This window comes from Equus quagga, chromosome 6, assembly GCF_021613505.1.
Source record: "Equus quagga isolate Etosha38 chromosome 6, UCLA_HA_Equagga_1.0, whole genome shotgun sequence".
Classification (NCBI taxonomy): Eukaryota; Metazoa; Chordata; class Mammalia; order Perissodactyla; family Equidae; genus Equus; species Equus quagga.
Genome location: NC_060272.1, coordinates 103,214,978 through 103,235,573, shown reverse-complemented (window position 1 = coordinate 103,235,573; position 20,596 = coordinate 103,214,978). Strand labels below are relative to the sequence as shown.

General features: G+C 36.7%; 1 protein-coding gene across 4 annotated transcripts in view; it reads left to right on the top strand.

Moving 5' to 3' along the window:
* Window positions 1-5,409: 5,409 nt before the first annotated feature.
* The window catches only part of LOC124240871 (COBW domain-containing protein 2), a 46,003-nt gene continuing 30,816 nt past the window's right edge, over window positions 5,410-20,596 (top strand). For all 4 annotated transcript variants that reach the window (XM_046664045.1, XM_046664047.1, XM_046664046.1 and 1 more), the window contains exons 1-5: window positions 5,410-5,692; window positions 9,367-9,453; window positions 11,419-11,515; window positions 12,671-12,762; window positions 20,429-20,488. In XM_046664045.1, coding sequence (XP_046520001.1) covers window positions 5,428-5,692; window positions 9,367-9,453; window positions 11,419-11,515; window positions 12,671-12,762; window positions 20,429-20,488 — 601 coding nt within the window. In that variant the 5' untranslated portion in view covers window positions 5,410-5,427. The remainder of the gene's footprint in view (window positions 5,693-9,366; window positions 9,454-11,418; window positions 11,516-12,670; window positions 12,763-20,428; window positions 20,489-20,596) is intronic.

The window sequence follows — 20,596 nt, the reverse complement described above, 5'->3', positions numbered from 1 at the left end:
TCCTGCAGCTCTATACCACGCCATCCTCCGCGTTCAGGCTGCTTCCAGGTCCCTGTTCCCCACTTCTAGGGTGTGGCTGACAGTCTCAGTAATCAAGAAGTGCTCCAGCCATCACTGCTGCATCCCAGGCAGCAAGATGAAGGAAGGGATGAAGGACGACAGGTTTCAAGAAACTACCACATAGCACTTCTCATATAGTCCATTAGCAAGAACTTCATTACATGACCCATACCTAGCTACAAGGTAGAATAGGAAGCTTAGTTGTTATCCTGGAGACCATGGACCTAGCTTAAAAATCAGAGGTTCAGCTATTGTTAAAAGAGGAGGGGATAGGTAATACAGTACCCAATTCAGGAAATTTCCAATTATCATACACATAGATTTGGGAGGATGGCTAAAATAAATGTAGAAGCGGGGCTGGCCTGGTGGTGTAATGGTTAATTTCATGTGTTCTGCTTCGGCTGCCTGGGGTTCACCAGTTCGGATCCCAGGTGCAGATCTAGCACCACTCACCAAGCCACGCTGTGGCAGCATCCCACATAAAATAGAGGAAGATTGGCAACAGATGTTAGCTCAGCAACAATCTTCCTCACACACACAAAAATGGTAGAAGGAGTAAGTGTGCTGAAGGATGCTGGTGTGAAAGAAATTCCCTGAAGGAAGATTATGTGATTAATTATGATTATGAATTATTGCTTATGAGATGTGGACGTGTTACTGAACCAAAGTGGGTTCACTTGGTGAGTTGAAATCAAATATTCATCAAATTACAAACATTCATCCCATGTTATGCTAATAAGGCGTAAGCCCCTCCTGGGGTGGGGATCTTAACATTAAAATGAAGTACACGTAACTTTTGGACATTTCTCAGCCCATCTGTGCAGAGGTGTTGCTCTTGTGGTGGGGTTTGGACTGGTTCAGGGTGGTTGGTGATTGCATCTCTTAACATAACTAAAAAACAACTCTGAGAAACAAAGTGCTTTTGAAACCTCCTTTGAGTTACTTGGGGCGGTAGGTTGGTGACAGAAGTGGCTGGGTGGTTTGAAAATATCCGCTGCCGTGTATTTGGAGCAGCCTACACTAAGACTCAAGGGCAGAATGGAAACATTAAAATAATAAGAGGAAAGAGAGTAAACCAGCCTAAAGAAAGTTCATGAATCTTCCTCCATAAGTGAAATTGTGGTGCCTAATTGAGAGACAGCTATGGGACTCAACAGATACTGGTGTTGAAGCCAGGAAGACCTGGCATTGCTGATAGCACGGTATTTCAGTTAAGTGTAATTAAATACTCTTTGAGGGGATTTGGAGCAAGAGGAAGGAAGAATGGAGATATTTTATTTTTGTTTCTGTGTCTTTTATTTACACTTCAGAAATCATGAGCAGGTGCCTGTGGATCTTGGCATACACTTCCCTAAAACTATAAAAGTTAGAAAGTGAAACTTAAAGCCACAAATGTCACTTTTAAATTTCTAGTGACAAGAAGAGGATATTATTTAGACTGTTTCCTAAACTATTACAACATAAATCATTCATCGCACACTATGCTTTTAGTTTTGCTCACCGTCCGCTCCTTGCCTGATAGTATATTTTAGAAAGAATAAGTACACCAGTCAAGTTGGCCAGCCTGCAGGCTTTGAATAGTGGTTTTCTTTTTAATTTTGTGGGAAAGTGAGTTACAAGTGACTAGACCGTAAGCTAAACCTTATTAATAGCATGAGTTAATAGCTTAAGATAATGAATTCAAATAATATTACTGACAGCCTTTGAAATGAAAGTCATACTCTCTAAAAACACTAAACTGTACCTATTTCACCCACCAGCTACCTTCAATATTCTGGGGAAGGACTATTATTTCATGTCCTTACAATGGTTTTCTATCTTAACAGAGGACTATGTGATACTGGAATATTGATATTCTATCTTAACTAAAGCACTCACAAGAATAAAAGACATTGCCCTCTGGCATTTCAGAGATATTCTCACTAAATTTATGTGCGTCTAACGAAAAATAGCAAATGAATTGATAAATATTAAGCACTTAAGAAATATTTTATTTGTTTATTTATTTACCAGCTACAGCCTGATAAGAGGAACTGGTTTAATTTTGAAACCCTCAGTTTCCTTTCCTCCAAACCAATAGCTGTTGCTGGCCACTAGTGTGTTCTTTCCTTTGCAGGAAGTTGCAAAATTGAGAGGAAAAAAAACGAAACCAAGTTAGCATTATTTTTAGCTTTCCTCTGATTTGGATATAGTTACAGTCGTTACTTTTTCTCATGGCAACTGTCTAACTATTCAAAGGAGGAAAATGAGGCAAAGGGGAGGAATAGGGAATTGTGTCCAATAACCCATGGCAGGGTTATTGCTACAAGCTGAGCTGCAGGAATCCAGACAGCTCGCTTATCTGCTCTGCTCTGCTCTGACCTACAAGGGTTCCTGCCACAATGCAGAGACTGGAGTGCTGCCTAGATGGAGTCTCTCCTAGGCCAGGTATCAGTGCCCTTGGAGACACAGTTTAAGCTTCTCAGCTTCAGACTTTCCTCTGAATATTAGTACAGTGGTAACTGTGCTACCTAACTCTTTGAGGGCAGGGGTTTAGTTGCAATGGTGAATGATTCACAAACTGAGTTTAAAATAGCAGAGATGAGCTATTTTTGCAAAGCTTCATGTAATTCACCTTAACAAGGCAGCGCATATTATTTTAGATCAGTAATTGGCAAACTATAGCTCGATGCCTCTTTTGTACAGCCTGCAAACTAAGAATGGTTTATACATTTGTAATAGGTTAATAGAAAAAATAAAAGAATATGTCATGATGTGAAAATTACATGAAATTCAAGTTTCAAAATTTGTGGAAATTTGTTTTCTCTTTTATATAAGTACCTAGGAAATATCCTCTAATTTGTCTGTTGGCCTGTACAGCCTAAAATATTTACTACTTGGCCATTTACAGGAAAAGTTTGCAGATCCTTGGTTTAGAGGGGCATGGGATTGAGCGCCAGTCAGATCTGAACTGAGCCCCAGGGCTGCCATTTCCTGACTCAATGACCTCAAGCAAAATATTTAACTTTCCCAAGCCTCGCTTTCCTTGTCTATAAAATGGGCATATGAACAATGTTTATTTTGCAAAGTTAAATGAGATAATGCATTCAATGTGCTTTTAACACACGGCCCATCAGACAGTAAGGGCTCCACACATTATTATTATTATTGCTGTTATGGTGGTTGTTTTACCATAAAGTGAATGAGACTAAACAAAATTGAAAACTGAGGAAATTTTAAAGTTAAATTAGAAACTGTAGTAGATTCTACAATATTACACTTAGAAAAATTTTTTACTTTTTTAAAAAGGTATTTTGGATTAAATAGCAACAACGGCTCACTTAAAATAGAATGAATAAAACTGGTAAGTCCTGTGTTAAGATAAAAGTAAAATCAGTCATACCCAGACATTCAGGGAGAGCTAAAGTTGCAAGCCATCTATCTGAATAAATCAAAACCCTCACCACTTCAGTCACATGCTTGCTAAATTCTGTCCAGTTACTAGAGTCAGAAAAGAAAATGGCAGAACTCCATAGAATTCATGGATAGATATCTTGCTGAAAAGTAACATAGAAACAGATTAAAGCAAAGATTTTATTAAGCTGTAATCTTTATGATCATGGCCATGCATGGCTTAATCGGGAAATCGTGCATTCTAACTTAACTCCGCTCAGAGGCCAGGACTTCAAGCTGCTGGAGGCAGGACCAGAAGGCAGTGCTTCTCTGCAAACGCACACTGGCACCACCCCATTTTGAGGCACAAACGAACCTTTAAGTTTTTTTAATAGCAGCTTTATTAGGATAAAATTGACAATACCATACAACACACCTATTTCAAGTGTACAATTCAACGGTTTTTAGTATATTCACTAAAGAGTTGTGCAACCATCACCACAATCAATTTTAGAACATTTTCATCACCCCCAAAATGTACTCATTAGCAGTCACTCTCTTTGGTTGCAGGAGTCCCTGGTAACAGCTAATCTATTTTCTGTCTATACAGATTTGCCTATTCTGGACATTTCATAGAAATGTAGTCATACAATGTGTGGTGTTTTGTGAATGCCTCCTTTCATTCAGCATAATACTTTTGAGGTTCACTCGTTTGTAGCAGGTATCGGTACTTCATCCTTATTTACTGTGACACAATTTTCCACTATATGGGTATACCACATTTTGTTTATTAGTTCATCCGGTGATGGGCATTTCGGGTGCATTTAACTTTTGACCATTGTGTAAAACTCTTTTTACTTTGATTGACACTACATACTGTTTCAGCAATACTTGTTGCCTGCCTTGATTAAGCCAGCCTTATAGGGTACAGGTTGGTTTTGGTGAGAGAGAAGAGATGTTAGTATAATATTCACCCAGAATCATGTAAGGGAATCTGCAAGAATGTGCCTGAGAAATATATAAGAGAGGGTAGTCAGGCCAGTAACAGAACAGCTTCTGTTCAGGCAGTAACGCAGTGCTGAAGGGTCACTCTGTGCTGCTCATAAGAGCAAAACCTGGAAACAATTGATAGGAAATGGATAAATTGCTGTATAGTCACATAATAGAATATAATACAACAGTGGAGTTGGAAAATAAAGCTAACTCCAGATTATGGTAGGTGTAACTTACTGGTAATATTCTTGGGTTAGGGGATGAGGTCAAAGGAGTTCATTATAAATATATACATAAATATAAAGGAGTGTTATCCATGGATTAATGATGAGAGAGTGTCATGAACCAAAGAAAATGATAAATGAACTCAGGTTACCTGAGTCCAAATAAGAAATGAGAAAAATAAATAAATACATGAAAGTAACACATGTACCTTGTAAAAGTTTGGATATACATGGAAAATACGTAATTATAAAAAAGTTTCACTGCGAAATATAATGATGTACACTTAAAATTTACGTAATGTTATAAACCAATGTTACCCCAATTTAAAAAAAAGTTTCACTGGTTGTTCCTTCACATATAAAAATTACAAAGAACACTGTAGTATGTTAGCTTCCCATTCTTTCCCCTATGAATTAAAAAATTTTCTTTAACGATACTAAAAAAATGTCAAGTTGATAAGGTCCATCCTTTCTGGGAACTGTTCAGGTCAGGCTACCCACTCCGGTTCTAACCAGCCTGGCCTCAGCCCCAACATCAGCCAGCAGGTATCCGGGGTTGCGGGCGCACACAGCGACAGCGTAAAGGCGGGGCTGGCCAGCGAGCCCCAACAACTCCGCCCCGCTCCGCTCAGGTTCAGGGAACACGCCTTGGGGGCGTGTCCAGCATCCCTGGGGGCGTGTTCCTCTCCCCTGGGGGAGTGGCTAAAAGGCGAGGCGGTCCTCAACCGGAGCCCAGGTAATCCGGTGGGGATCGGAAGGAGCCGTGCGTCGCGGCGTGATGACGTCAAGGACGCGCCTGGCGTGGCGTGCCCGGCGTGCGCAGTTGCGTTTCGGCGCCTGGGTCCCAGCTCCTGAGCTGAGGGAGAGGCGTGTAGTGCTGTTGGCCGCGATGTTACAGGCTGTCGGAGCCGCGGAAGAGGAAGAGGAGCAGACGGAGGAGGACTGTCCTGAGTTGGTCCCCATTGAGACGAAGCCAAGAGAGGAGGAGGAAAAGTCTGGCCTCGGCGCTAAGATCCCAGTCACAATTATCACCGGGTATTTAGGTAACTAACCATCCCGGTCAGAAAATGCCGTAAACACTGGTATCCTGGGATTTTTGGGGGCTGACAGTGCCTCTTCTCCTTGGGCATCGGCGCTTTGTGGCCGAGAGCAAATGTCCCTGAGGCAGGGGCTGGGTCACTTGCTCCACGTAAGGGTTACCTCTCATCTCAGAGGTTAATGATGCCTAGACTCCTCTGCGTTAGAGTCACATTTATCAAGTGAGATTGAAAGTTAGCCTCGCGTCTTGAAACCGCTTCTGGCTCTGCAGTTTAAATCCTGGACCCGCCCCCTAATTATCCTTGTGACCTCTAACTCGTTATCTTTCTGAAGCTCATCTCCCTCGCTTGAAAATGGAAATAATACCGGTCACCTGTCTGAGTTTGTTTTCTCATCTGTAAAATGCGGCAGGACACACCTGCCTTATAAGTCTATTAGCATTAAAGGGTGTCCTCTGTAAAATGACCGACACACAAGGGGCACTAGATGCCCTCCTCACTAGATGCCCTTCTCCTCGAGCCAGTCTCTTCCAGCTATTCGTGGAAAGTTCTATCTCAAACTTTTTTTGAGGTCTGTTTGTAAAACACCGTAGGGGAAAGAGAATAAAATCTCTGCCCTCCAAGACTGTAGTTCTCAAACTGAGGACGTTCGGGAGTGCACAGGGACGGCTGAATTCATAGGTTTGTAAACATGATACAGTCTCCTGGGGACAGTTTATGGGCCTATGCTAGAGGTACTTTATTGGAAAAGTTTGAGAGGTATTATTTTAAAACCTTACAATTAAATAGAAAGGCTAGAATAAATACATGATTGTATTAGAAGTGTGGGAAAAGTTAAGAAATGTAAATTAAGGAAACAGTTTTGGGGAAATAATACCATTCCTAGATTCTGCTGGAGACAAGTACAAACTTGGTGCACCTGAGGGCTTATTAACATAAAGATAAGAATGAAATCACTGGTGTTTCCCTTTTTTTCCTTTGTAGACTATAAATTTATTCCGATTTTTGCTCAGGATTAACTTTATAAAGGAATTTATTTTTGGTATTTCCCCACTGTCATGCAGAGGCTGCTTTACTGAGAACCTGAGCAAATTCCTTGTCCAAGACACTATAGTTCACACTGGCCCTCCGGCCTTCCCCATTTTGCTTGCTAGTAGGTCTGTAAAGCATTGGAGATAATGGTCTGAAGCTTAGGAATGAGGACTAACGCCAACAGCTTTGTTGCTGAATCTAGGGGTAGTTTCGCTCCTGCTTCTTGACCATTTTCTGTTTCCTGAAACATTGTTCCCTTAACTTCCATCACACTTTTCTTCTGCTATTTCCACTTCTCTGGCATCTCCTTTTGAATTCCCCTCCCCTTCATCCTTTTAACTTCACACCCAGGTAGTTTCTATTTTGATGGTCCACAGACATCTCAAACTCAACATGTCCGAAACTTCCTATGTTGCCATCCCCTTAGATCCCCCTGCTCCTGTCATACCAATTACCTGGAATATTCTAAAAGCTTCCTGATTAGTCTTGAGTCATGCTGCCCTTTAAGATAGTCTCTGTATTTTTGCCTTAAGGATCTTTGTAAATGTCAGTCTGATCGTGTCAGACCCTTCAGTGGTTTCCATTTGGGTTGAAGTTCAGATTCCTTAACTTGAATTACAAGTTTCCATATGATCTGGCTGTTGACAACTTCTCCTGCCTGTGAAACTGTGGCCCAGCTACATTGAACTACGTTTGCTTCTGAAAGGTGTCAAGTGTTTTAGTCCCTGGCACCGTACTTTTCATCTTACTATTACTCCTCTGGCTAGATGGCCCTCTTAGGTGCTCCATGACATCTTGTACATCTCCTACCGAATGTATCATCCTGTAACTTAATCACTTCTTTATTCATCTGAATTCCCTTCCATCCCCCACTCCCTTAATGTTTCTAAGTTTCAAAAAGGTAGAGACAGTTTGTCTTTGTCTTGTGTACTTTTCACCAAAGCCGCCATAAAATCTGGTCCCTAGTAGACTTTTGAATGAATGAATTATGTCTTAAAGTCTTTTGCTTCATAATATGATTAATTATTAAGACTTCGTAATTGTAGTGGAAGGTCTCTTATGTCCACTCCTTTCCATTTTCACTGCCACTACCTAATACAGTGCTAGCGTTCAGGGTTTCTGTCTCACACTTGGACTGGCTTTAGGAATTTCCTCATTGCCTCCTTAAGGTCTGTCCTTTCCCTTTCATACTTCACACTTTCGTGATTTTGAGCTTCCTAAAGCACTCTAAGCACAAGCCTTCCATCTCTTCAACAGCTTTTAAAGGAATATGACCTAAAAATGTTGAAAATATTAATACCCTAATACTGAGTAAATGCCTCCTAGGTGTACCCTAGGAGTCTCGTCAGTTCACTTCAGAAGACGTATACAAGGGTACGTGTAAAAGTTCTTAGCAGTACTGTTTGTTTTGGTAAAACACTGGAAACAACCCAAATGTCCACCAACAGAAAGGTAGATAAATTAAAAAAAAAAAAGTGGTACAATTGAACTATGCTACTGTGCAGTTTGGGTTGGTTTTTTTTTTCCTCTAGGAAAATTTTGGTGTGCATGGTTCACACGACAAGCGTTTTTCTTCTACTTGAGCTGAACATATTAGGTTTAATATGCCACCTACTGGATAAAGTTAGTGTAGCTTTCTGAATTTATCATTCTAAATATTGAATATTTTGTCCATTGTTAATATTGCCTACATCCATTCTCCATTTTCTGTGTGCAGATATATACATATGTACATATATATGTAAATATATGTATTTATAGATACATATAAATAAATATATACATATACTTATAAAATATTTATGTAAATCAATTTTATAGATTAAGCATACTAAAAGTACCCATATAGTCAGTGTGAATTTTTGTTTGGTTAATGATGCATGTTGAAATAAAAGGTCTTTATAGATAAATTTTAGGGAAGTAAACCATATTTCTTGGCTAAGAAACATTTTCATTGTGTAAAGGGATTTAAGTATTTTATTTTTTTTGCAATTTCTTTTAAAGATTGGCACGTGAGCTAACAACTGTTGCCAATCTTCTTTTTTCTTTTTTTCTTTCTGCTTTTTCTCGCCAAATCCCCCAGTACATAATTGTATATTTTAGTTGTGGGTCCCTCTAGTTGTGGCATGTGGGATGGACACCGCCTCAGCGTGGCCTGATGAGCAGTGCCATGTCTGTGCCCAGGATCCGAGCCAGAGAAACCCTGGGCCGCCGAAGTGGAGCGCGAGAGCTTAACCACTCAGCCCTAGGGCCGGCCCCAGATTTAAGTATTTTATATTTTGTAAACTACATGAGTAATTTATTCCTTGGGAGCCATTACTTCAATAATTCCTTATTTAATAGAAAATTTAGATGCTTTTACGTTATAAGTTATGTAGGTGGCTTATTATTTTTGTCATATGAGTTCACAGAAAGCTGTGTAATCCAACTTGTAGGAGTATTTGTAAGTATTTAAAAAAATTTTATGTTAACAGAAAGTATTTTTAATAGCTTTCAAAGGGTCCTTTAATCCTTTCCTCTAGAATTTTCTATGCAATAGTGAAATAATATTTGAAAAATAGCATGAAAATTTTTAAAACCGTTGGGACTCTTTTGTGCCTTTAAAATTAGTCTTTGAATTTTTTATTTAAAACAAATATGTTTTGTAGGTGCTGGGAAGACAACACTTCTGAACTATATTCTGACAGAGCAACATAGTAAAAGAGTAGCAGTTATTTTAAACGAATTTGGGGAAGGTGAGTATAGTTCAATAAATGCCACGCTGCAAGAATTTATAGGACAGTGTATTCCACTAGTCAGTTAATATTCCACATTTAAAAATGAAAATGCAGGGTGTTATAATGTGAACAGTTTTGGAAAATTGGATTAATTTCTGTCAAGCTTTGTTTTGATTTGAGAGACTGAAATCAGTTTCTGTAACATTTTGTATAACTTTGGAATTCATACCAACAGACTTAAATTAGATGTTTACATGAAATAACTCAAGAAGTAAAAATCTAAACATATGAAAGAAAGTTTAGGAACTAGAAAAGTTATTTTATATTGAGTATATTGTTTAATTTCAACTTTTGAAAAATATTTGGAAATGCTTTAGTTATTATATGTTAACCTTGTTGAATGTTTATTATCTGAAAAGCAGTTCAAACTGAAGATTTTGAAAATAAGTTAAACATGTGGTCTCTCTCCTCAAGTAACTTCGAATGTCTGTGAAAATACAAAACATTTAAATTTTTTGTCTTTAATACCGAACTGTGGTTAAAAAAATCTCTTCAGCAATGTTAGATACAATTCTTTGATTACTTTTATAAGTTTTTCTTCTCAAGTATGAATTTTAGTAAAAGCTCACTTTTAGCCAAAAAGTATAACTTCTGTTGGGATATTTCTTAAAGTGTACTATTTTTTCAGTTGTAAATTAGTAAAGGAACTAGGTTTTATGAACAATAATTAAACTTAATTTTTTATTTCAATGAACTAAAGAGAAAAATCCTGTTAGACAAAATAAAAATCTTAAGATTTTTAAATTGTAGTCTTTTATTCTAGCTTCTTATTAACTGATCTTCTGTTGCACACTGATTACATTTATTATTATTTCTTGCTATTTTCTTCATTCTTTCTGGATTATTTTCACCATTTTGTCCTTGACAGCATTCACAATCCTTTTCTTCACATCTTATTTGTGTTCTCTACACCCTGAATTTTATAGCAACTGTTTTTAAAGCTCTTTATTATTGCCTAACTGAAATATATACAAAAAACCATATAAATGAAAATTTTTTCCCTTTATTTGACCATTTGCTTTATTGGACATTTACAGCTCTTCCTTGGCTTTGGTATATTTTTTTATTGGAGGAAAAGTAAGACAATTAAAATCATTCTTGTATGATAACAAGCATGTCAGAATCTCAAACGTATTTACTCTTTCTCAAGTAAGCATTGCTAGGAACCTATATGTATATGACTAAAATTTAATTTTTAAATGAGCACACTGATGCCCTGGCCAAGCAAACCTCCTCAAAATGAACTAGGGTTTTTACTTATATTGGGAATACTGAGTAGTCCAATAGAAATAAAAACAATTTAGAGAAAGAGTGAAAAGAAAAAAATAGATGAACCAGGGCCTGCCCAGTGACGTAGTGGTTAAGTTCATGCACTCCCCTTTGGCACCCTGGGGTTCACAGGTTTGGATCCCGGGTGTTGACCTACACACTGCTCATTAAGCCATGCTGTGGTGGCATCCCACATACAAAATAGAGGAAGGTTGGCACAGATGTCACCTCAAGGCCAATCTCCCTCACCCCCCAAAAAAAACATTCCTTAAGAGGTTGAAAGGCATATAAAAATCAATATATAAAACATACTAGTCTATCTAGAAAGTTGGCCATGAACAAAAAAAATGCCTTTAAAATAGCTGCCCTATTAGGAAATGGGAGCAGGCAAGTAAGAGGCCTAAAGACGCAGTAGGTATGATGCATTAATTTTGGATTTGCCTTTTAGGGGCTTAAATCCTCTCAAAGAAATAAAAGCTAAAATAATCTAGAGTAATAGTTTAGCTATTGAGGCTACATGGATAGAATGAAAGAATAAAATTTATAAAATGTATTTTCTGCCTTGAAGTCTGCTCTGTTAGTGAGTATCCTCATCTTCGTTTTTGGTGGGCTAGTGAACGTAATCTAAAGAGCGCTTCTTGTTTATTATTCCAGGAAGTGCAGTGGAGAAATCCTTAGCTGTCAGCCAAGGTGGAGAGCTCTACGAAGAATGGCTGGAACTTAGAAACGGTTGCCTCTGCTGTTCAGTAAAGTGAGGAATGTGTTTACTGTGTGCTTGTTGGTTTACTATAAATGTTTATCGATTACATTTCCAGCTTTGATTTTCTTGCATAATTTACTGAATTTTCGTAGTCTGCTTCATTGTATTTTCAAATAGAAAATAGACTTTTATTAGGATGCATTTTCTTAAAGTGTTTTTTGCTATCTTATTTCTTTTGCTGTCTGCTCTCATGCTGTGGTCCTTTTATTGAATTATTTTATTGGTTTTGATGTCAAGATTTATTTTATTAATCTCTGTGGTACATGAAAGTCTCATTTCATATATAAAAAATGATTGTTCTGAATTTAATGTCATTGTTCTTTTTTCTAATAATTCAGCCTCCAAAAAACAAAAATAAATGACCATCAAAAAAGAGAAAAACCTTATATTATGTTCCACCAGTGAGAGTTGTTTCCAAGGACTGTCTGTTTTATTCACTAATATACCACAGATCTTAGAAAGGACCTGCATGTAGTAGTCCCTCAAATATTTGTTGAGTGAATTACGAAGATTAGTACCTCTACTATTAATTTTGTATGTTGTAGTTTATTAAATTTCTTCTACGTCATTTACTATGTTACATGTTTGACTTTGAGTCAAATTATTAACAAGGCTAAAATCATAACCTTTACTTGGATAACCAAAATGCAATCCATTAAGTATTTTCTTGCACTTTTGATATTATAAGAAAAAAAGAGAAATTAAAGCCTGGTACCCTAATTCAGAACATAATTAAGAGTATTTAATGGTAGGGTTTCTTTAGCTGTTATATTAAACTATATAATTCATAAATTTTATCATTATTTTGGATGTTGATACTTTTCTTTCATAAAGCTGTAAAAATAACAGATTCTGGCTTACTTTAGTCAGATGTATTGAAATTCCCTTTGCTTTTAATTTCAATAAAATTAAAGTTTTAACTCATCATGTATTTGATAATTCCCATCAGTGTATATGCATCTGTTTTTTTCCCCTCATTGATAAATACTGGGTGGGCATTTTGTTAGAAACTTGGGACTAAGTTAAATATTCACATTCTTAAAGATATTTTTGTCTCAGGCTGCTGAATATATTTTAAAATGTTTGTAATGATCATTTAAAAATATTCAGTCCATCAACTCTGTATTATGTTTTGGTATTCTCCAGGGACAATGGCCTTAGAGCTATTGAGAATTTGATGCAGAAGAAGGGGAAATTTGATTACATACTATTAGAGACCACTGGGTTAGCAGATCCTGGTAAGATATGATATTATTAATAACCAGAATGTAATTCTTAAACATTTTAAAACAAATGTACTAAAGAAATTTCTAAAATGAGTATTAAAGCTTTACTCCAGATTAAAAAATTTTTTTGCTGTGAAAGACAAAAATTACTGGGTTGTCATGTTTCTTTGGCAGATGAAAGATGATCAGAGTGCTTGGTACTTTTAACCTGGTAATAGACTTTGAAGTTTTACTGATTGATTTAGAGTTATTGGTAGGAACAAAAGTTGTTAAAAATATGGAAATTTAGGAAAAATGGGGACATCCTACTTCTAAGTGTATATTTGATTGGTTATACTCTACAGAGATCTTATTTCTGATTACTTTCTAATCCAGCTTTCTTAAAGGGTCATTTAGAGAGTTTTAAGGGCTTTTGGACTCTAATCTCAGCATTACTTATTCCCTTTAAATTCATTGTTAGCATTGTGTTTTTCTCCTACTAAACTTGAGATAATTTTATTTGTAAATGCCGTCATAAGCTACAGTGTTAAATTAAGCATACTGGGCCTTTTTCCTGGTGTGGAATTAATAATGATTGTCCATGAAATTTTTGTCTCTGAATGGAAAAACATCTAAACTTCTCTGTTGAGAGCTACACAAAGTCAACCTGTTTCTAACAATGGGTTTCTGTTTCTTTCTTAGCCAAGTAACTTTTAGGTAATGTCTTTATTCCTAGTTTGCAGAACATTTAGTAAGTCTGAACTATACCATTATTTCTTTTTTGATCTGAGTCTGTGGTATTGGGCCATAAAACTCTATTTGTTTGGGAATAATTTATTAAAAGGGTCATAACTTTTTAAAAGAAATATTGGAATATACTGAAGATCCGGTTGTAATCAATGGTTATTGTACTTAGAAGTATTACATAATAACTTTCTCCCCATGTTTTCACATCGGTCTTGAGTTAGGCTCTTTTGGTCCTTATAGTAGGGATGAATTTTTCATACGTTTCCAATAGGTCATACTGATGATACAACTTGACTATTACATTGGTGTTAAATATTAAATTAGTTTAAATCTGATAAGGTGGGAAAATATATTTTATGCATCTTTTTGAAGTAGCAAATATCAGTTTCATTGTAGCCACTTGATAGAGAAAAACTCTTGAAACTTTTTTGGATAGTAGGTGAGTTTAATAAAACACAGTTCAATTTTTCAGAAGAAACAAAAGTTAAAGATCTCAGAGAAAGCTTTTGTACAAATTGTAGTTATAAACCGGTTAATGTTTCTTGGTTCTAGCTTTCTTTAGAATAGTGATTTTGTTGTTTGGGTAAAAATGGAATATTCATTATAAAATAAACAACAATCTAATGCTTAAGAAAATAGGAAGAAACACCAAAATAAACTCAAAATGGATCAAAGACCTAAAGATTAGGCCTGAGACAATAAGTCTTTTGGAAGAGAATATAGGCAGTACACTCTTTGACATCAGTTTCAAAAGAATCTTTTCGGACACTATAACTCCTCAGTTGAGGGAAACAATAGAAAGAATAAACAAATGGGACTTCATCAGACTAAAGAGCTTCTTCAAGGCAAGGGAAAACAGGATTGAAACAAAAAAACAGCTCACTAATTGGGAAAAAATATTTACAAGCCACTTATCCGACAAAGGGTTAATCTCCATAATATACAAAGAACTCACACTGCTTAACAACAAAAAAACAAACAACCCGATCAAAAAATGGGCAGAGGAGGGGCTGGCCCTGTGGCCGAGTGGTTAAGTTCGTGCGCTCCGCTGCAGGCGTCCCAGTGTTTCGTTAGTTCGAATCCTGGGCGCGGACATGGCACTGCTCATCAAACCATGCTGAGGCAGCGTCCCACATACCACAACTAGAGGAACCCACAACGAGAAATATACAACTATGTACTGGGGGGCTTTGGGGAGAAAAAGGAAAAAATAAAATCTTTAAAAAAAAAAAATGGGCAGAGGACATGAACAGACATTTCTCAAAAGAAGATATGAATATGGCCAATAGACACATGAAAAGATGTTCATCATCGCTAATCATCAGGGAAATGCAAATCAAAACTACACTAAGATATCACCTTACACCCATTAGATTGGCAAAAACATCCAAAACCAAGAGCGACAAATGTTGGAGAGGTTGTGGAGAAAAAGGAACCCTCATACACTGTTGGTGGGAATGCACACTGGTACAGCCACTATGGAAAACAGTATGGAGATTTCTCAAAAAGTTAAAAATAGAAATACCCTGTGACCCAGCCATCCCATTACTGGGTATCTATCCTAAGAACCTGAAATCAGAAATCTCAAGAGTCCGTTGCACCCCTATGTTCATCGCAGCATTATTTACAATAGCCAAGACGTGGAACCAACCTAAATGCCCAGAAACTGATGATTGGATAAAGAAGATGTGGTATATATACACAATGGAATACTACTCAGCCATAAAAAAAGACAAAATTGGCCCATTCACAGCAACGTGGATGGACCTCGAGGGTATTATGTTAAGAGAAATAAGCCAGTCAGAGAAAGACGAACTCTAATGACTCCACTCATAGGTGGAAGTTAGTATATTGATAAGGAGATCCGATCAGTGGTTACCAGGGAAAAGGGGGGGTGGGGGGAGGGCACAAAGGGGGAAGTGGTGTACCCACAACATGACTAACAAAAATGTACAACTGAAATCTCACAAGGTTGTAATCTATCATAACATTAATAAAAAAAAAAAAAAAAGAAAATAGGAAGAAAAAAGTTTAAAAAAATCACCCTATATCTCAGTACCATGAAATTCAAGTAGGTAAATTTCATTCCAGTGGGGCTAGCCCAGTGGTGTAATGGTTAAGTTCTGTGCGCCCTGCTTTGGTGGCCTTGGGTTTGCGGGTTCGGATCCCAGATGTGGACCTATACCGCTCATCAAGCCATGCTGTGGCAGCAGTGCACGTGCAAAATAGAGGAAGACTGCCACAGATGTTAGTTCAGGGCCAGTCTTCTTCAAGCAAAAAGAGGAAGATTTGCAACAGATGTTAGCTCAGGGCCAATCTTCCTCACACACACACAAAATTAAATAAATAAATAAATTCATTCCAGGGATTTCTCTTGTGTCAGTGCTACTCGCTGTTGTGTGTTGAATGACGGCCTCATTGTCACCTGGGAGCTTGTGAAAGAGGCAGATCTTGGGCTCCATCCCAGATCTACTGAATCAGACTCTCTAAGGATGAGGCCTAGTAATCTCTTGTAAGAAACCTTCCAGGTGATTCTTATACATGTGTAAATTTGGGAATCTCTGCTCTATGTGCTTCTGAAAGCTGTATAAATATACAGAAATAATTTTATAAAAATGGGATCACATTCTTTATGCTATTCTTAATAATTATTAGTTGTACTTAAATCTGAAAGAAGAAAACTTGAAAGAAGTGAAGGAATTGCTGAATATCAGATAAATACTGCTTTACTGCAAGAGACATGAGTTAAGGAACAAAAGAAAAGATTGTAAAGAACAGAAATTGGACAAATTATTTCTTAAACCACGTTTCAGTATTTCTGCTGACTCCATGGCATAAAAGATGAGGGAATTAACACTCTTCTTCTTTCTCCCATTTCCTATTTTTGGGTGATTGTGTTCTGTGCTGTTTTCAGGGTTTCTGACATTTACGTTGTCATACTTTTATTTAGTTCTATGTTTAAGCAGTTTTAGTCCTTATTACCAGTATTGTGGCTTCCCCATTCCTGAGTGGATCAGTCTATTGATTGACTGAACGTCATGGTCAGGTAATCTTTTCCACCTGTAGGTGCTGTATTCCCTGAGTTCTTGCATACTTCATTGCTTGAGAATACTTGTCTTCTGCTTTTATACTGGAAGGATTACTTGGCTAGGTGTAAAATTTCCAGATCACAATTTCTTTTCCTCAGAACTTTGTAAATGTTGCTCCGTGATCTCTTAGTATTTTTTGATTGGCTGGATTTCCTTGTCCAATATTTTCTCTTTTTATTTCATCAGGAAGGATTTGGGAGTGCTGTATTTTTTTGAGTTTCAGTGCTGTTGTTTCTCTTAATGTTTGAGAATGTCTGTTGTTTTTATTCTTGAAAAACAACTTGGCAGGACATGGTATCCTTAGAAACACTTTCATTACCACTTTGTGGTCGTTATTTCATTATGTTGGAGCGGTAAATGTTACTGTAGAAGTCTATTTTCTTCCCACTTCCTTGAAAGTGACTTGCTTTTTCATCCAAAATGCCTGAAAAATTTTTTTTGAGGTTCAGTAATATAACCAAGATACACCTAAGTGTCATTCATAATCATTTTTTCCTAGATTAGTTCTTCATTTAGGTACATTTTCCTTATTTATTACCGTGAGAGGTTTTCTGTCAAATTATTGGGTCCTCTACATTCTGACACCAATTTTCCCTATATTTAATTTTCTTTTGTTTTCTGTATCTATTATCTTTTAATTGTTTTGATTTGTCTTTTGCCTCAGCATTTACTGTAATCATCTCAAACCTTCCTTTTTGTCAGTAATTGTGTTTCTACCAATGTCTGTTCTGTTCCTTGATGTTTTAAATGAATTACTTGGTTAAGTAATGGTATGTTGTACCTCAGTTTATTTCTTTAGCACTGCAAATTACCTTTTCGTATTATTCTGCTTTATCTTACTTTAGAGTTTGTTTTTAATTAAGATTGTGTTGCTTTTAAGTTCTTTATTATGAAGAGGCCATTGAGAATTTTCTTGGGCTTCTTGGATTGTGTTTCCTTCCAGGATGGGTTCTTTGCCATTTGATGCCCTATTCGTTTCTTCAGTTTTTTTCCTTTCTGCCCTTTATCTTCTTTTTTGTTTCTTCTAAGCTGTAATACATGTACATAGTTTTTTCAGCATGTTCATGCTTGAGGAAGGAGGCTCAGAGAATTTCTATGTATGGTCGTCCCTTCTCATCCAAAGTTTCACTTTGCGTGGTTTTGTTTACCCATGGTCAACCGTGGTCCGAAAATAACTACATCACAATGCCTGCATCATTCTGCTCACTTCATCTCATCACGTAGGCATTGTATCATCTCATATCATCACAAGAAGGGTGAGTACAGTACAATAAAATATTTCGAGAGAGAGAGAGACCACATTCACATAACTTTTACTATGGTATATTGTTATAATTGTTCTATTTTATTATGTTATTGTTATTAATTTATTACTGTGTCTAATTTATAAATTAAACTTTATTGTAGGTATTTATGTAGAGGAAACAGCATAGTATATGGAAAGTTTGCTACTATCCATAGTTTCAGACGTCCACAGTGGGTCTTGGAGCTTACCCTCTGGATAAGGGCGGACTATTGTACTTAGATGTGGTGTTGATGAATTCTTTTTAATACCCTACCCATCTTACCTGCTTGTTTTTCTCCTGAGCCTCAGTTTGAAAGCTGAGTATTGCTGGGAGCAGAGACGGGGACACAAAGGGAAAAGGGGTGACTGAGAGAGCCAGATGGGTAAGATGACTTTTAGGCTCTGCTCTCTTAAAATACCAACAGTTCCCTTCCTGGGTTTGCTCCAACTATTCGTGAATATACATTCCATACCTCGTGCGGGGCATCCTCGAGCCCTAGACCTCTTGCTTCATTTCGCCGCTGTGCCCTAGAAAGTGAACCCTCCCCCACAAATGTGAAGTTGGTTAGAAACTTTTACCCTGGAAGTTTTTTTGTTGATTTTTCCTTGCGTTGCTTATTCTTCCCTCAGTTCTACTTCTTGCCATTTTGAAAGCTATTCGTGATGAGTATTAGGATTTTGTAAACTATTTTCCTGTAACCTCTTATTGGGAATGGGAGTAGAATTAAGAACTATTGTAAGTCACATAGAACTTTGTGTTTCTTATTTTGACTATCACTCTTCAAAATTTATGGAAGAGGTTGTATGTTTGGTTGCTGCTTATAAAATTTGGCTTTAAAATTTTTTTTTGTTTTTACTAGATTTTGAAGAAGGGAGATTCTATAATCTATCTCAGGATTTCTTAACCTTGGCACAAATGACATTTTGAGTTGGAAAATTCTTGCCTGTGGGGGGTTGCCTTGTGCATTGTAGATTGTTTAACAGTATCTCTGGCTCCTGTCTGCCACATGTCCGTAGCATTCCCCTAGTTGAGATGACCAAAAATAACTCCAGACGTTGACAAATACTCCCTGGGGAGAAAAATCACCCTGGGTTGAGAACCACTGATTAATTTCATTCTGTCATCTTTACTCCTCTTGCTAAACACCTCCATCCACATTTTAAATAGTTCTTTCTTGAGTAGCCTGCTAAGTATTATCAAAGATGCACATCAGATTTAGAATAAAAACTCTAATACACTCTTACAGTTCAACTTAACATTAGGCCGATATTAACTGTAGGACTTACAGTCTATCTGAATAGAAATCAATGAATTAAAAAAAAATGATTTATGTACAATGCTAGCAGTTTTACTGAATGGAAAAAATTAATACTTTTTTTTATGACATTGTTTGGAGTAATGATACTCACAGTAGATTTACTTTTTTCTCCCTCATTAATTAAAATCATGTTGTTAGCCAAGTAAGTGAAGAAAATTCTTATTGGCAATTCAGTTGCTTCCCGTTTAGGAGCCTGACACTCTCCACTTCTAAGCTAAATAATTGTCAGGGTAAAGTAATTTCCTTGAAAAGGACAAGCATTGATTCAGCCCCTGTTACTCACAAATCCTATTTCAGTCAAATTGGAAAACTATTAAGTTTTTGGGAAAAAATCAATAGGTATCAGGAAACCATTAGATCTTGTGGCCCTTGCTATATCTTGCATGAGTAATCACTGTAAACAGCTGACAGGTATTTCATTGTTGACACAGAGTGATGCTTGGGGGACCACATCTCGTCAGGGTAGGTGGACAGCTTTAGACATTGGAATGAGTTCAGTTATCCTTGTTTTTCCCCGATACTCATTCTTTTAGACAGGCCTGTCACTAACTGGACCTGTGATGCTTTGAAAAGTCAAATACTTTCTTTGTTGTCAGTTTTCTTTTTCTTATGTTGCGGCCTACTAATCAGGGTGTGTGGTTTGGTACTGAACAGTTTCTGTCAAAAACAACTTTTAATTTCTTATTTATAAATTATTTTTCCTCAGACCCAAATTTTATATCAGTGCTATATAAATAGTGTAAGGATTTATTAGTAATGACATGGAGTATATAATTTTACTTTTTGGTCTTTGTTCTCTAAAACTTATGAGTAAATTTAAAAACTTTTTGGACAGTGATTTTGGAATTGGGATTTTAGAGAGATAATTTGTTATTTGTGAACCGTATGGTTATTATATTCAGGAGAGAGAAAATAAAAATCAGTCCTATGTGCATATAGCCATACTGCCCAAATTATTTGATAATATCTGTTGATAAGTTATTATGGTGTGGGTAGAAGCTTGGTGTTGGATTTGTATGTGATAAGAGTTGGTCTTTTTTTTTTTTTTTTTTGAAGAAAAAGGGAGGGGAAGAAAGGAGTGTACATAGTAAAAGTTTCTATCACTGTAATTTCCATAAAAAGATTGGAAACCTGTATTTAATTTGTGTATGTGTTTGCCTGCTAATTCTGTTTGGGCAAGTTAAAAAATTATGGATAGAATCGTGTTTCTCAGTTTAAAGAAATATTTTTATTTGATGAATATTATCATATATTCTCAGGTGCTGTAGCTTCTATGTTTTGGGTTGATGCTGAATTAGGAGTTGATATTTATCTTGATGGTAAGTTAAAAAGCGAATTTTCTTTTGTTTTCAAGTAAAATGTTATTGTTATGGTTAAGGTCATTTTTGTTCATTTATGTTACAATTTTAATTCCGTGTCTTGTTAAT